Below are 18,118 nucleotides of genomic sequence, written 5' to 3'. Positions count from 1 at the left end.
ACTGCTTTGCACAGTGCTGTGAATGTAATAATGAAGCTCAGTTATTGGAGGAGAGAGTGAGGGGCCGGGTGCCACCCGGAGAAGGGGTGACACCCCGCCGTGGTGGTCATCTTATTGACGCCTGCCAGCAGCCATCTTGGTGATGGACGCCGGCAGAGAGAGGAGGGGACGTTCACCCGGTGGGATGAGGTATGCCGCCGGGTCCCATCCTCTCTTCTGACACTGTCAGGCTCTTGGTCAACGACCGAGTGCCCGACTTTTCATAGGGGGTGACACCAAAATGACTCTCAGTCATTTTGGTGTCACCCCTCCAATGGTGGCACCCAGGTGCAGGCCGCACTCTCCGCACCCCCCTTGTGACGCCACTGGAGAGAGTACCGGGATGACCTCATTAGTGTCCCTTCACTATCCATTTATAGGCTCCTGTATTGCTTTGACTTTAATGGAGAAAAGCAGATGGTCAGGAGCTTTGTATAGTGTCTGGATTAGAAAGCTGGCTGAGCAAAATGACATGTTTTGGCACAAGCCAGTTACACGTACCATATGCATCTGTATGCCTGCAATTACACTACATGAGTACAGTATGCATTTGTTTGTATTTATATTTATTTGTAATACTGTAAAGGGAAGGCCCAGCTAATGTCAGTTTAAATGAGAAGCGTGGGAAGAGTAATATAATAAGAGCAAGTGTGGGAAGCCGGTGTGGGACACTGCAACAGTCCCACGCCGGCCCTATACCGAGAGCTGATCGATCATCCAGCCGCTGGTCACTGATCACTCAGCTCTTGGAGCCATCTGCCTGCAGAGAGTAGGGAATGTCGATCCTGGGATTCCACCCTCCCTTTTCTGTTCCTCCAGTGCTGGCTGGAGCTATAAGCTGGAGAGGTGGTGGGCACGGCTGGCTCTGGCTCTAGAGAGGCTGGGGTGGATCTCAATAATATTATCAGGATCCTTCTCAGCTGCGGTAGCTCTGCACTGGCATACGCCCGCTATTCTTTGGGTCACAACAGTGCATTAGTAAATGTACTTCTATGACCCAAAATGCTGTGTTTCAGTGGATGGGCTAGTGTGAATGGGCCAGTGTGAATGGGCCCTACAAGTAAAGCCAAACAATTTGTTGCGGCAGCTCCAGCAGTATGTGTTGTATCGGCGCGGTGGCATGAAGTAAAGTTCATCACCTTTGCATTTTATCAAAGGCCAGTGCCGAGCCCATCACATCTGTGTTGTGGTGTGAATGAGACCCAAAGAAACAATTGGTTTCTTCTATGTGTCCTTGTGATACAGCTCAGGTCACCACTATGTGTGAACATGCCCTCAAAGTGGAGAGAGAATAGCTGTATGTTAAACTTACAGTTGCATTCAGTTAATGTACAATTCAGTAGCTTTTACTGTACATATATTTCATTACAACATTTGGGACTCTAAAGACATAGTGAATCATACTGAAAACTTGGAAATTAAGGCAGGTAACTGTAATTAAGGAAATATTTAAAAACACATTTAGTATATTGACAGGAAATGCCACATTAAGGCTGAATTTCAGGCATGTAGGTATTCATGAATAAATCATTGAGGCTGGATTTACACTTCCAGTGCTTTAACGCATGTGCCTGAAGGGCTGCCTGATTTACCAGATAAGAAGTGCGCACCCAGATTCCTATAACCCTCCCTGCCAGGCAAGGGTTGTGGGGAAGAGGCCCTTGTCCTTATCGACATGGAGACAAGATGCTTTTTCAGGGGGTCCCCCCTGGCAAAGCAGCCTCCCCATGTTGAGGACATGTGGCCTGGTATGCCCCCCCCCCCCCCCTTCTTTTCTGCTTTGCCAGGCTGCTGCTTGGATGAAGGGTCTGGTAAGGGATTTTAGGGGGGACCCCACGCATTTCTTTTTTTTTTACTATTATAATGTTTACTACTAGTAGTTTTTATTCCGAATGACATTTAGAAAAAATTCAGATGTATCTGAAATTTTCATTATCGTCCGGATTCATTATTTTTTCATTCGGAAATTCGGGTGCATTCAAATGTATATATTTTTCGGAAATTCGTCCAAATTTCAGTTCGGAACAAAACGAATCGCACATGTCTAAACTACAGATTTCAGCAATACATTATACAGCAATGCAGAATGGCATCGGCTATAGAGGACTACAAATCCCAGCCATACATTATACAGCAATGCCAAATAATACCATAAGCTACAAAGGACTACAAATCCGAGCAATACAATATACAGGAATGGCACCACCTATAGATGACTATAAATCCCAGCCATAAATTTTACATCAATGCAAAATAATACCATCAACTAGAGGACAACAAATCCCAGCAATACATTCTACAGGAAATCTGTTCAGTTAAAAAAATGTTAAGTGCCGGTATCGGTGCTTAGTATCGGGGCATTTTCACAAGTATGAGTACTCAGGAAAATGCCCAGTATCCGTGCATCCCTAGCCCGGGGCCACCGCCTCCCTGGCGAGAAAGTTGCTGGTTGAGGCTGTACCCTAGGCGTCTGCCTAGTTTGCCTAGTAGCAGCACTGGCTCTTTGCACGCCTCAGTACACATGGGTGTTGGGAGCCAATCATGTGTTCTAACAAAAGTGTTAACCCAATGTCCCCAGTGTTTCTGATGCAAATACAAAAATGTCCCAAGATCTGCACTGAGATTTACAGTCATTGTCATTGTATATAATACAGATCTGTCTCGGTCAAACTTTGGCAGCGAATATCTTTACTTCGGAGTCTTAGATTGCAGCAGAAGAGCGCCTTTCTGTAAGTACACCTAATACAGGTGGCTAGCCTATGTTATCAGGGTAGAAATTGGTGACAGGGGCTCCTTAATGGTAAAAGAGTAATTGGTGTCATTCACCTGGCTGTACTGTGTGGCAGGGCTGCGTAAAGGTGCACGATTCTCGTACGAGAATCGCAGGAAATCCCGCGATCGTACGAGAATCGTGCAGTGTATGGAAGGTGTGCGACCGTTTCTACTGTACAGTCGCACGTCTTCCATCGAACCAGCATGTTTGAAAACCCGCCAGGAATCGTACGATTCTCGGCGAGTTGGTGGCCTGCTGGTTCGACAACTTCCGAACGGGCCGGTGTGCGCACGCGCACACTGCCCGTTTGCAGTCAGCGTAAGCCCACCCCTCATTAGTCATCGCAAGCCCGCCCCTCAGGGGGCGTGGCTTGCGATGATCGAGAGTGCGATCTGCCCGTCCAAGATGGGCAGATCGTACGTTTTTTTAATCCCTTTACAACCATCGCAAGACTAAAGTCTTGCGATGGTTGTACAGTGTATGGCCACCTTTAATCTTAGGAGTGTATGGACAGGAATAGAAATCCTTTGGCAAGTTAAACAGCTCCCATACATGTTTTTCACCTGCTTATTTAGCTGGTTGCATTAACAAAGTGTTGTGGATAGATGGTTTGATATAGTTAAAAAAAAATAATCCGTAATTATTGGCTACAGATTTGCGAGTGCACCCAAGCCCACGTGAAACTGACACATTGCCCTCTGGCCCAATCAGGGAGGGGAATGCCTTGAGCACAGCAGCTGATTGGAGCGGGAGGGTGATGTGTCACTGACAATTTTGCTCAGGCTTTGGTGAACTCAGTTTGCACCATGCCCATGCACATCCCTATATGTGGCATTCTCTGTATTTAGCTTTAGGTTCCAGGCTGCAAACACAATAGCAGAATAGAGCAGCAGAAGAAGAGCTACATCTTGTAGTTAAGCAAACAGGACATAGGCTTTGTTCTGCTTGGTAAACCCCATTTCATGCTTCCTTGTTTCCATTTGCTTTCACATCCACAAAGTGTTTATTCACAGCTAATGGTGAAAGATTCTCTGAAGTAGGATCTTGTGTACTTTCCAGTGCTCATTAACTGAGCCACACGTCAGACTCCATATACTTTGTTTCCCTTGTTAACACATAAAATGAGCCAACCTAAACAAGAACTCTGCTGAGTGTCATTTGGTTCTAAACTGAGTAGACTGATTAAACATTTTCTATGCAGTTTCTGAAAATAGATCACTCTGTTTATTAAAACACATTTAGAGCCTGAAAGCATCAGTACTGAGAAATGCAGTTATAGATGTGATTGGTGGCTGTAGGGAAATAACTTGTTGTTGGCACTGGTACATTGATATATACCAGGCCCCGAGGGCTCCTCCCCCACGGATCTAATGACACTAAACTCAGGAGTTAAATCTTTAAATGCATTCAAGTACCTTAACTATTAATAAAATGCATCTTATTTGTGTATCACTCGGCTGTAGATCCTCAAATTATCTCTGAATTGGTGCTGACACTGTCCTTCCTTCTGGAGGGTGGCTACTTTTGTTCCCCATGGTCCCTGTGTGCGTTGTAAGGGCCCAGTCACACCATCAAGAGTGCGTTCCAGTGCGTTCTGCATCTGGAGCACAACCCCAGCCGGCTCACGTTGTTTTGGGGCGGGAGGGGGCGTGGAGGTGCATTGAGCTCAATGGCAACGCAGCAACGTCCCCCCGCCCGTTGTGCGATCGCCGGAACCCAAACGCGTGGCACATTAGTGCCTGCGTCCCGGTGCAGTGCGATCTGCAAATAAAAGTGTTTGATACATCCTGTGATGGACTATTATCTCAATGCAAATTACTAAACTATTTGTAGTCTCCGCAGTCCAGCCATGAAGCACATTTGGTTTCCTCGCCATGTGTGCATTTGGCTATGACAGCCCTTTGATTTTGCTACTGGGCAGCCTGTAAGTTTCTCTCTGGGGGACAGATATGACTGGTGAGGTATCCGGCTGACAGTGTCTTGCTTTGGAAAGAGGCAGTCTGCCTGGATGTGTGAGCATCTTATGTGTTAAGCAGCCTCTTGCTCCGTGGTGCCCAGACTTCAGCTCTCCGGCACTTATTGTGGCCCCTGCAGACAGTAATATGCGTTTTCCTTACCTAGGTGCTTACTTAAGCCAATGAAGGATGATTATTTTTCATACTTGCTTCTAGCAGTTAAATGACTTGGTTTGTAGCAACGAAAGGCATCGCAGTTCACTGCTGTCCACCACTGTGGTCACTAGCCTTATGGTAAAATAATGCGTTTTACAGTGTGTCTAGTGTGAACAGACCCTTGGGGTCCATTCACACCACATCCAGGTCATCTCCAGACCAGACCAGATTGTTTCTGGACCCAAAATGCATCCTAATGTATCCCTATGCTATTTCTGGCCTCTGTTCACACCAGCGCAGTCCGTTCCAGACCAGAAAAATACTGCATGTCTCATTTTGTCTGGTCTGGAACGCATAGAAACGCATAAAAAATGCATGGCACGCACTAGAATTCACATGAGAGCCCATTTTAAACAACAAAAAAAAAAGTTTAAAAAACCCAGCTCCAGAACGCGGCAAAATCGCGGCAAAAACCCGAGGCACTGCATTCCAGATCTGATACAAATCTGGGCACTGCATTCCAGATCTGATACAAATCTGGTCTGCGAAGTGGTGTGAACCCAGCCTCAAGCATGTCCCCAGCCTCCAACAACTCCTACAGCATGTTTTGCACATAGTTGGTGTGAATTGTGCACATCAAACAGTTGTCTTTGGCAACACATGAAATATATGGTGTGAGGTTCAGTAAATATTCACTGCCCTGGACCATCACTTATTGAATCCCTGGATTGTATGGACACTATTTAATAGGCACTTGATCTGAGTAGATTATGCTATATTGTGTATTTATCAAGAGCTATTGTCCAGGTTTTCATATATATTTTTAGCACTGTATTGCTAGATTTTAGTCTCTGTAACCACAGGAATTGCATAATGCTGCACTCATGTCATTAATTTGATACACTATGGTGTAAATAGGCCCTAAAATGGGCAAAGAGGTGCTCAGGAAGAACAGAGAGCTCCATGTGCCCAGATTGTATTATTGTCATTTAGTTCATAAATGAGATTCTAATGAATATGAACTTATTGGGCATTGAATAATTCACTGAGGAAGATGTGGGTTTGTGAATAAATATTATTCTACCATTACTGGAAATTTCACAAGAAGTGGATGAAGAAATTGCTGAACAGCATGTTTAACACTACTGCAAATAAAATACAGGAAAAGCCAGCAGAACTTGGACACTACCCAAAAGATTTTCAGTAAAAGGTGCTGACAAGTATAGCCGTTGCTTTGCTAGTGAGCTATCTAGTATTTGTTGCTTAAGGGGATATTGGTGACATCACATAGGCCACCAATTTACAACTGGTCGCTGATATGTCTGAATTGTTCTGTAACAAAATAAATGCTGAATATAAAGCTACCTATAGGTGATGGTGATAGGCTGTAATGAGTTGTGTACAGGGGAGGCTCCAGACATGTTTTTTTTTTTGCTGGTAAAGTTCTGGATGCTGGTGGGGAGGGCTAAGTCCCTGCCCTTGAATCCCGTGTTATAATAAAAGCAGAAATAACATAATGAGAAATGCTTAGTTAGAAAATGAAATATGCAATGTTATGTAGAAACTAGGGATGTCCCGATGCCACTTTTTCAGGCCCAAGTACAAGTACTTCCCCCTCATGTACTTGCCGATACCAATTACCGATACTTTTTCTTAAAGGGACAAGTGACTTTAAATGATCCATAGGACAACTACATGTTCTGTACTATGGATCATGATTTAACCCATTCATGTTAGCAGCGGAGAATTGTAACTCTATTGCTGGAGTGTAGTGGAGGTATGTGCTGTGTATATATATACTACATATACTTTACACACGTCCAGTACACTATAGCAATAGATTTACAGCCAGCCCCGTCCCAGCTTCCCTCACTTACAGTTTCACTCCGATCCCTGTTGCCTCACGCGGTGCCTCTCGTAGTCGTCGCTGGGCAGGATCGCTGCATCGCATCTTGGTGCTCAGCTTGTGGGAGGCGCTCACAATTCTGCCCTGCTAACATGAATAGGTTAAAACATGATCCGCAGTACATATGTCCCGTACACTGCAGTAATAGAATTACAATTCTCCCCTGCTAACATGCATAGGTTAAATCATGATCTATAGTACATAATAGTACATAACATGTAGTTGTACTACGGATCATTTAACCCATTCATGTTAGCATGGGATCATTGTAAATCTATTGCTGCAATGTACGGGACATAACATGAATGGGTTAAATAATCCGTAGCACAGGGCTACATATGTTCTACGGATCATTTAACCCATTCATATTAGCAGAGGATAATTGTAAATCTATTGTTGCAGTGCATCTGCACTGTATGAGCAGTGTGTACTCTATATATACTCTATATGTAGTACATATAGAGTATATACTGCTCATACAGTGCAGAGAATACATTTACAAAAAAAATTTGCAGCATAATAGTGTCCCCCCTTGCCCTCACTCACTGTGCAGGAGAGAGCAGCGACGAGTCAGTGCTGGTCCAGTGGGAGGAGCTACAGGTGGAGTCCTAGTTTAGCTGGCTCAGAGGTGCCTGCCAGCTAAATTAGAATCCCACCTGTAGCTCCTCTCGCCGGACCAGCGCTGGCTCGCCGCTGCAGGTTTTTTTTCTTACTTACCTCGCCGAGCGTCGCGTCACTGCTGCTCCGATGGGCGGCGCTCCAAGCGGGGTCATCTGGCAGTCTCCGGCCACCTAAATTAGGACGGAGAATGCCAGATGACCCCGCTTGGAGCTCCGCCCACCGGAGCAGCAGTGACGCGACGCTCGGCGAGGTAAGAAAAAAAAAACAGCGCAAGCTTTGAGGCTAGGCATCGGGGCATTTTGACAAGTACAAGTACTTGTCAAAATGCCTTGTATCGGGCACGATTCCGATGCTAGCATCGGTATCGGGACATCCCTAGTAGAAACCATTCACAGTGTAATAATAACACAGGCTGTAGCCCCTTTTAAGCACATTGAAGCGCACCGAGTGCATTGGTCAGAAGTATGTAACCTAGTTGCCAACACCTTAAAGGGATTGAGATGAAAATGTGGTGTGCTGTGTGGGCCGTCTGCCACCTGCCTTGAAGAGATTGAGAATAGAAATGCGCACTTTTGGGTGTTGTCACTAAAGTGGGTCTTGCTTCACAATGTGTGGCTTGTAGTATGGTACCTTTCCCTGTTTGCTTTGCTATGGTCTACATAAAACAGGGTCTGGGGGAACACTGAAGAGATTGTGAGAGTATAATAAGCCCCATTATTGTTGTCTTATCCAGAAACCATGAAATCCAGAAACCCCAACCATGTGTTATGGCCAGGAAAAAGTAATGACACGTACAGGGTTATTAACAAAAAGGTGAAGAGTTTGGAGAAGGCAGGAGAAGTCAACAATGTAGGCCAATATAGCTGATTTGGAAAAATTATCCAATTGAGTTCACTGTCCAGTTCAGCTATGTTGTCCTAGATTGTTCACTTATCCTGCCTTCTCCAAACTCTTCACCCTTTTGTGAATTACAGTGTCAGTAAGTGCCAGGGTAAGCAATAATAACCCCCAGCATGTGTCAGGGCCATCAGTGATAGCAAGTGTCAAGGTAAGCAATAATCCCCAGCACAATATTAACCCCCACAGTCTCTAGTAATAATAACCCCCAGCAGCACCACACCACAAAGCTCCCTCTCCCCAGAACTCTCATTTATCTGTTGGGTGGGAGATCACTCTGTCAGAGAGACTTGCAGGCAGTTTGCTGGAATGCATAGTGCTCCTAACAGGTTTTTTGTTATTTGCGACAGCAGCAGGGGTTGTAGATGGAGGTGCTATGGGGTTTGCGTGCTAGAGCACACCCAAGCACAACATACATACAAAACCAATACCCTGGTTGTGTATGGGAATGTACTGTTTAGTCCTGGTTGTGTATGGGAATGTACTGTTTAGCCCTGGTTGTGTATGGGAATGTACTGTTTAGCCCTGGTTGTGTATGGGAATGTACTGTTTAGCCCTGGTTGTGTATGGGAATGTACTGTTTAGCTGGGGCTGGTGAGTACTTGACAGTAATAGAAGTTCTAAAAGTTAGGTAACATTTCTGTATTTCTGAGTATATTGGATACTTGGCTGTTTATTACTTTCTATCACCAAAACAAGGACTCTGTATTTTTCTTGATGCTCATCTTGTTTTTATATTTTTATCATCTTCCAGTACAATCTAAGGGCCCAATAAATGTGACAAATGCTGACGTTATTCATGACAATGGACCAATAATGCACACAGTTTTGGAAAACCTTTGTGACTAATTGGTCCTTTTTCTCCATTGAGTAGGAAATTAATATTTTACTACATGTTGTGGTATTGCATGGCAATCCCACTGTGGAATTTGGTGTTATGATCAGCCAGAGGGAAGCAAGGGTTTTTTCAGGAAAAGGGCTGGCTTTTCAGTTCTTTATGGATTTTCTGGATTCTGCTTGGGATCCTGGAACCGGGAGGTTTCAAAGTGATTCAGGAGGGACGAAAGCTCTAGTCCTGGGTCCAGGGTTTAGTAGTGACTAGCACCTAATGATTGCACAGGATGCTGACTAGGGAATTTAGCTCCTGATGGTAAATAGGAACATACGGTGTTCAGAAGTTAGAAGGTCTCCCCCAGAAGTCATAGTGGAGTCAGGTGAGCTCCTGCTGGGAAATAAAAACAGACGTTTTTCAGGAGTTGGGAGGACTCCCCCAGAATTCAGAGTGGAGTTAGGTGAGCTCCTGCTGGGGAATAGAAACAGACAGTGTTTACGAGTTAGAAGGACTCTCCCAGAATCTAAAGTGGAATCAGGTGGTTTGTGTGCTGGCAGCACACAAAGACTGTCAGGTAGGCTGGGAGAGAACTGGTTAGGCTGGGAGTGCCAAGACCCTGAGGGGCCGCCAGTACAAGTGTGGAACAGCACTACAGAGAGGACCATTGGGTCAGAATTCTTCATGTTAAGAGTGGAAGCCAGGAGGCTATGCTTGTGTTGTGTAACGGCCACCGCCGTAGAGCGTAGCCGCCGGGAGCCCGCAGCCAGCCGCTTCTCGGATCCGAAGTTGCGTTTCACGGTGGAGCGCACGCTCGTCACTTCCAGGTTCTGCGGCCGGGTGTGTTCCACCTTGGAACGCGGAAGTGCGCCGATCCGTTCGGCGGCTCCTCCCCACTCCTCCAGCACTATATAAGCGCCCAGACGAGACAGCATGGCGTTCCACTATTGAGCCAGAATGCCTGCTGTCTCCTGGGACCCTCCATTGCCTCCAGCTTGTGCCTGTCAGTCACCCACTCTGGGACCGGACTCCAAAAGGACCCCCAGCTCCTCCCATCCACTTCAACCCCTCAAACAGCAAGTATTTAGTGCAGTTGCACACTCTTCATAAAGACTGTATGCTATCTAACTTCCATCTGTAAAGTCTTACTACTCGCTGGGAAACTGAACCACTGCCTGTACTGCCTTTAAGCTCTCTATGATCAACCATTGCCTCAGTAGTTCCCAAATTGACACTGGTGCTCAAGGGTAGGGCTTATGCAGGAATAACCCTCCCTGAAAACAACTATTCTTTATTTTGAGGCTGTGATGCTAGAAACCCTAACTCTCCGTTAAGTTTGAGAGTGAAACCAGGGTTTCCTGACTGAGAAGCCTCCGCAGTTGCGATCCACAACCCCCACATCCATAACAGGCGTGACATGTTGTTTTGCAAGGAATGTATGGATGCTGTACTGAACAACCCCTGCGAGGGTATCCAAGGTGGATGTGTGAACTTTCCTTTAAATAAAAGTAGGCTGCAAGGCCCTTAAAAAGAAGATATTGTGAGTGGGCTGCGTCCTTAAAGGGCTCACCATATGTGCTAATATCCCCAAGCATCACAATGTGCAACACTAATGTCCATCTGCTTTGGTATGGTGGCACGCGCCACTCATGCCAGTTTATAATGGTGCAGAATTCTCCCTATTTGTGTATGAACAGCTAAGGCTACAGACAGATTTGTACACTGTACAAATCCAGGGTTAGCACCAGCGCCGTCGCATGTAACTACTCAATCGCAGGCTGTGCCAGGCCCTGTTCGCTATTGTTACCTCGGGTGGCCGGACTATTTTTGCAATTTTTTTTTTTACTTTTTTCATCACGTTTCACATTTTTTTACTTATTGCTTTGAACATTTGTAATATACCCCCAAACCACACATTTTCTGAAGACATGGAACCCATAGAATAAAAAAGTGTTGCTGATTTTGTACACGAATAGCACTGCATCACCGTAACGCACATATGGCGCATTAAGCATAGTGTGAATGGGCCCTTACGCAATCTCAGCGTTGGCCCTAGCATTCTGATAATTAGGTGGGGCCTAGACACACGGTCCAAAAACATGGATGTACCATCAGCGCCTACTCGGTAAATTCTGCCATTTAGCTTATCGGCATACAAGGGAAATTTTATTAAAAATGGAGCAGACAGAATCTGGAGCTGTAACCAATCAATCTTCAGCTTGTTCAGTTAAACTTGAAATTGAAAGCTAGAAGCTGTTTGCTTGCCGAGCACAGCTGCTCCAGATTCTGCCTGCTCCAGTCTTATTAGATTTCCCTCACTGTTTATCCACTTCTGGCAATAATCTGTTTGATGTCTAAATCTTTACCAAATACATACATGAGTTTTGGAATGGCTAGTGCACCCATGAAATGATTGACTTTTTTCACCATATCCTATCTCTAGAGATTCATCTTGAAATATTTGCTGCACAACCCCCATTCTAGCAGTATCTTGTCTATGAGATTTTAAATGAACCGAGATGGCACATCATTTCATAGCATTTGTATATATGAATGGACCTTCACCACCCCTGCTTTCCTTTAAATTACATCCTACAAAGCAGCAGCTCATTTTTGCATGTTGGTAGCGAACAAGGGACCACAAACGCTCTGTCCTTAACAGGATATAAAAAAAATCTGCATCCTTCCTGGGGATCTAATTTCATATATAATTTGCCTTTCATATAAACACACACACACACAAAATAGATAAAGGATGGTTGTATTGTATTATTGCTTAAAATAAACTTCTTAGCTAGAAAGCTATTTTCCAAGAAAAAAAAAAAAAAAAGTGTGTGTGTGTATATGTATATAATAGTAATTCTTAACTTGCATGCAATATGTCTGGGTGTTGTTTTTTTCTATACTGTATTCTAAAACAGCTGTGCATTACGCAGTACTGCCGCTTACATCCCCTTTCAGACATCTCAAATATTTAATTTGTGGGAGTCAAAGCATGTTGATTGTGTATGCATAGTGCATATTTAGTAGACAAACATAAATAGATATATTGGCTTACAGAAAGATTTCTTTGCTGATGTAATGTTATCTTTCAGTTGCTTTCCTGCAGCATCCAAGAGGATTTGATCAGAGCAGTTATCCAATGCTCGAGCACTCGTCCAGGGAGAGTGATTGATTCCTAACCGCATGTAATCGTATTACATATGAATACACGCACTCTCGCGGCGTTCAAATGCAGCGACTGTCACCCGATCATTAACTTGAATGGGTGACAGCTGCCACTTTTAAACCGCAGATTAGGGATTCCTGCTGCAGGAAATTGCAAGATCCCGGCGCAAGAATCCTTAACCGCACATAAAATGTGGGTGTGAATGGGGCCTTAGAGTCTCGCTGGTGTACTGATTTAAAAAAAAAAGAAGACATTTCACAGCATGATGGTTACCCTGTGTGTTTCTTATCTTCCTGTGCAGGTTGCATAATGGAATGATCAAGCTGATCCTTTAACATGGGCTTTTTGTAGCTAACATCTCGCATGTAAATTGAATAAACCTTCCACTAGAAGGCCTCACGAAAGATCCATATGAAGGCATTGTAAGCAATGGACCACAAGATAAGCTGCCCCAATGTATGCATTCCAAGCTCTGATGAGCACCGAGAAAATAGGAAGAGATATACTGTAAGTACATCCACTTGGACATATTTGTTTTAAATAACATGTTTTCTTACCACCTTAAAGTTTATCTCTAGTCTCTGTGCTTCCTCTGACAGGTGACCCCACCTGAGGGCTCCCTAGTTTGTAGGTTATTGCTTTCATTTTTATATATTTACTTTGTTTGATATATTTACTTTGATGTATCTGGCCAGTCAAGTGATATTTGGGGTTCTGTTTTCTTGGTTGGCGTTGCTAGGATATGCAGAGATGTACTGACTTGATGATGAAGCATTAATGCACAATGAATGCAGGGTGCAGCGTTGACACTCCTTCTGGGGCCTGAGCTGCTTTTTTATTTTTTTATTGTGGCTGGGCGACAAAATAAGTGTAAAATAAATTAGCCTGCAGTTAGCCTTCAAGTTGTATTTCGTACCGCAATTTAAGTTTAGGAGAATCAAAACAGACTCCGGTGAAAATCACACTTAGGGCCTGTGTCGGCAGGATTTTGTCCTTGTCACAACTGCTTCTCTCCCCATATGTCAGTAGGAATGCTAAAGCAGATTGATGCACCGTGTACCTTTTCAATTACCTCTTAAAGGAGAACTATGGGGTCAGTGTTTTTCCCCATAGTTCTCCTTAGGGTAACGGGAGGACACAAACTAGCGTCCTCCCGTTACCCTAAGCTCAGTATACCGCGAGCTACAGCTTGCGGTATACTGAGACGCCGGAGCGGATCACGACTTAGATGACGGGATCCGCCCAGCAGCGTGAGTGACAGCTGGCTCTGCCTATCTAGCCTATCTAGCTGTACCCGCCCCCCTCCCCCGTCCGTTCCTTGACAGCTGGCTCTGCCTATCTAGCCTATCTAGCTGTCCCCGCCCCCCCCCCCCGTCCGTTCCGCCAGTCAGCGCTGGCAGATCGGAGAGGGGAATCCAGCCCCTCCCCCTGTCACGGCAGAGAGCCGTGACAGGATCGAGAGGCGAGCGAACCAGGTATGTGTTCGCTCACCTCCCGATCTACTGAGCCGACCTGTGACAGTCTCATTGTCACAGGTCGGCTAGAACTATGAGGTGAGTGAAAAGCACTCACCTCATAGTTCTCCTTTAATGATCTCAAAAGCATAGCAAACTAATCTCAAATGCAGACTAACTGCACCTAGGATCAAGCTGCATTTGCCCATAAACACAGGCCCTTAAGGTACCTATACACCGGCAGATTTTTAGCCATTTGATTTGGGTTTCTTTTTGTTTTGTTTTTTTATTTCCTGTTAAATGACTTTTGTATGGGCTGCACAGCAGTGAACATTTTGGTTTTACACGTGTTTCTGTTGTAGGCAATCCATTATCCCACACAATGTCCCACATTGAGTACTTGTTTTACTACATCCTAGAATAGCTGTTATTAGCAATGTGACATGTCTGTCTCTTGTGTCGCAAGATTCCCCATAGTCTTTAATGGAAAAATCTACTAATACTTATGTGGGGTAGATGGATGCAGCAGCGCTTAATGGGAGACCAAGATGGAATGGATAAGGGCATGGGGGGGAGTAAGTCATAATTGCCCGCATCGTTTTTAAGACTTCCTGAGGTATTTCACTTGGGAAAACTAGATGTAGCGAGATTGGTCTTACAAAGCTGTACATGCTAACAAAGCATTAACATATACTAAGGAGCCTGGAGAAGAATAAAACAATATATGGGTGACACTCTGCCAGCACACATCCACATAATATTTTGAAATTCGGGACTTAGCCCTCGTTCACATCTGAACGTTTTGTAGCGCGTACTACGCTCGACGAACGCTCTACAAAACGCTCAAACATCTAAATCCCATTGTGTTCAGTGGTTCTGGTTCACACCTTGGCGTATTTCAGCCCGTCCCTAACGCGCTACAAAACGGCCCACGTCTGAAAAGGTACATGTACTACTTTGGGCCGTTTTTGTTGCGCGTTTCCATTGGGATACAGCCAAGTAGCTTTCTGTGTGTGTTTAGGGCTAGTTCACACCAAGCGCATTCCAGGAGCAGAGCAGAGCAGTTACAGATCTGATCAAAACTGCCTCCAATGTATTCCAATGGTATTTTGGGCTCTAGTTCACACCGCAGCGTACAGTTCCAGAGCATGTAACAAAACATCAGCAAGCCCTATTTTCCCTGCTGGAACGCTCTGCATGGATAGTATGCGAGTGGACTTACCTATAGCTGAGAGAAAAATGGCCCCACAACTTAGCACTAATGGCATCACTGCTTTGCTACCATTTGAATACCAGCTGGTTTGTTACAGAGCTAGGAATGGTGTCTGTCCCGTAGCATTACATGTCACCTGTTGTAGATCGATAAATAGCAACTGATCCTGTTTGTGAATTGGACTAAATAAATGTTTTATCTTGACAGGTTTACAAAGTAATAGTGTCCATAGGACGGAATGAATGGTTTGTGTTTAGGCGATATGCAGAATTTGATAAGCTATATAACACGGTAAGCTGATATTTATTCCTCCTTGGAGAATTGTTTGTAGATTTTAGAATTACGGGAATAACACTTGTCAAATGAGCATTGCCTTATGCTTGAATCTTTTAACCTGTGCTGCTACCATACCCATCTTAAGATATCCATAGACTTGAGAAGACAGCCACCCAATCATTCTGAAAATGACTGAATCGGGTGCTGATCTCATCTCTGTGGATGCCACTGTGGGGAGGGAACTGTGTTTGTAAATGTGTGACTGTACTGAAATTGTTTTATTGTTCTGTTAGCTTAGAAAACAATTTCCTGCTATCAACCTGAAGATTCCTGCAAAGAGGATTTTTGGGGACAATTTTGATCCAGGTAAAAGCAAATGATCTTTGGTGAGCTTAAGGCCTTGTTCACACCAAATGCAGAGCAGATCTGCATGAGTTTCTGCACACACAGTGCAGTGGGTTGTGCCGTGTTTTTGATGCGTTCCGGGCCATTTTTAATAACAAAAATAAATTTAAAATGGCCTTTCAGTGCGTTCCAGGGCATTTGCATGCGTTTTTTATGTGTTTGCATGCGTTCCAGAGCAGGTAAAATAGGGCCTGCTGCAGTTTTTTTACCTGCTCTGGAACGGAACGCTGCAATGTGAACTGGAGCTAAAAATAACATTGGAATACATTGGACGCAGTTTTGCTCCGGTCTGTAACTGCTCTGCTCTACTCTGCTCCTGGAACGCGCTTGGTGTGAACAAGGCCAAAATGTATTATTGTTTTCAGTTTAAAAAATCTGCCCATTATTTAAAAGAACACTCCTTGTAACACAAGCTCTCATGCACATTTTGATGTATTGATGTAATGTAAAAAGCTATGAGAATTTTACAGTTGTCACCAGTATATGAGGTGATGGAAATCTTCCAATGGGGACACCTGTTAAAATGACAGCTACAGTATCTAAGAGGGGATTTTCTTTCACTTCCTGTTGGGTCTTGGGGAGAGGAAGTGAAGGGGAATCGATTTGAAATCAAACAATAATAAAACTTGACGGGTTTTAACTAGGGATGCACCAATGCCGTATTTGGGCAAGTAGTGTAATGACTCGCCACCCGTCTTCCTGATTGGTCGTGAAGCTGGCCACTCAGTAAGCCGGGCGGTGAGTCATTACCCGCCCCCCGGGTTCCTGATTGACCAGAAAGCCGGCTCCATGCTTCCTCATCACATGTTGATGAGAGCATGTAGAGGGCTTCCCAGCTAATCAGGAAGCTGGGCGGCAACTCATTACATGCTTCCCGGCTAATCGGAAAGCTGGGCAGCTAATCATTACATGCCGCCCTGCTTCCGTTTAAGGTACTTTCGGTATCGGTATTCGGTATCGGCAAGTACCAGAAAAAAAATATCCCTTCTTGATTCCAAAAAAAACAGAATTGGTGCATCCCTAGTTTTAACCATTTCCTACTCCACCCAAAACAAAGAAAAATATCTTTATATATATTTTCAATAAAATGGAGTATACAGTAGTATATAATTTTCAGTAGGGATAATACGCTTCTCAAGGACTCCGATACCACAACAGAACATGAGATGTAAAGGACATAGAAGCACTGTTCTTTTCTTAACAAAATGTAATTGATGCAGTCCATATTTCTCCTTTTATTCAGGCTGACTGTATGAAGAAACACAATATCAATGTCATTGATTTGCAGAAACTGCATTACAGATAGGTGTCTGTGTTGCTGTCAGCATGCTTCAGCTACACTATAAGGCCTTGTTCACACCTAGGCATTTTTGAGCAGTAGAAAAAGCGCTTCAAAACACCCAACACAAGAAATCCCATGATTTTTCTGAATGGCTGCAGCCTGACCGTTAGAGAAGTGTACCACTCTGATTGACTGTGGCCAGTCAGGGAAAGGACACTACTCTGATTGGCTGCAGGCTGTCGGGAGGAGGGCATCTCTGTAATTGGACGTGGCTGTGATACCTGGGGTAAAACCTATAGGTGATGCTGGGTCATGGAAGATAAGTAGATCGTATAGTTGCCTAACAACAACCTAAGAGTTTCTAATTTGCCCTGTAACATTGACTGCTGAGTTCTCACTAGTTGCAGTCAGCAACACAAACACACCTCCTTTCCTTTAGGTTTTCTCTAGGTTTTAGTCCCTGTTCTGCTAGTGATGTAAAGTGCACCTGTTCTAATTTCACCTCATGTGATCTGTTCTTGAATGCTGTAGTTGTACAATTAATTTTTCTCTGTACCTCAGAGTTTATTCAACAACGGAGAGCAGGTCTGAATGAATTTATTCAGAATTTACTCCAACGTCAAGAATTATGCAGCCAGTAAGTATCTTTTATCTTTATCTTCTTTATTTACATTTAGTATTTTATTTTATTTTTACATATTTTTTACAGAAATGTTTCTTCAGTATCTGTTCGTAAGAAGCCAATACAAAGAGGAAGGCTGTAAGCTCTCTTGTAGCGTATAATTAGTACAGTGGAAAAATGTGAACTATGTACAAGAACCTGTAAGATCATGTACAAGCCAGCTTCTGTCCTGAGTAACCCTTGCACAGACAACTCATGATCACTTAAGTTGTGTCATCAAAGTTACCTTAAAAATACAGTGCTATTAATGTGTATCTGACTAGGTCTACTGTATGTTTGACATATGGCTTGGATAATTTGACTTATTATGAACGATAGGCAACATAGCCTGGTCGATAGCACTGTAGATTTTGCAATTCTGGGATCCTGGGTTCAGTTTTCACCAAAGTCGCTGTCTCCATGTCGTTTGCTGTCTCCATGTCGTTTGTATGTTCTTTCAGTATTTCTGATGGTTTCTCCTG

General features: G+C 44.1%; 1 protein-coding gene across 1 annotated transcript in view; it reads left to right on the top strand.

The window, feature by feature from the left end:
* LOC108785180 (serine/threonine-protein kinase Sgk3) overlaps positions 1-18,118 on the top strand; it is a 63,670-nt gene that overhangs the window by 19,291 nt on the left and 26,261 nt on the right. Inside the window, exons 2-5 of the mRNA XM_018554214.1 lie at positions 12,647-12,852; positions 15,220-15,303; positions 15,582-15,654; positions 17,537-17,612. Of these exons, the coding sequence (XP_018409716.1) occupies positions 12,775-12,852; positions 15,220-15,303; positions 15,582-15,654; positions 17,537-17,612 (311 nt within the window). The 5' untranslated portion in view covers positions 12,647-12,774. The remainder of the gene's footprint in view (positions 1-12,646; positions 12,853-15,219; positions 15,304-15,581; positions 15,655-17,536; positions 17,613-18,118) is intronic.

This window comes from Nanorana parkeri, unplaced genomic scaffold, assembly GCF_000935625.1.
Source record: "Nanorana parkeri isolate BGI_ZX_2015 unplaced genomic scaffold, ASM93562v1 scaffold147, whole genome shotgun sequence".
NCBI lineage: Eukaryota > Metazoa > Chordata > Amphibia > Anura > Dicroglossidae > Nanorana > Nanorana parkeri.
This window is presented reverse-complemented; position numbering and strand designations above follow the sequence as displayed.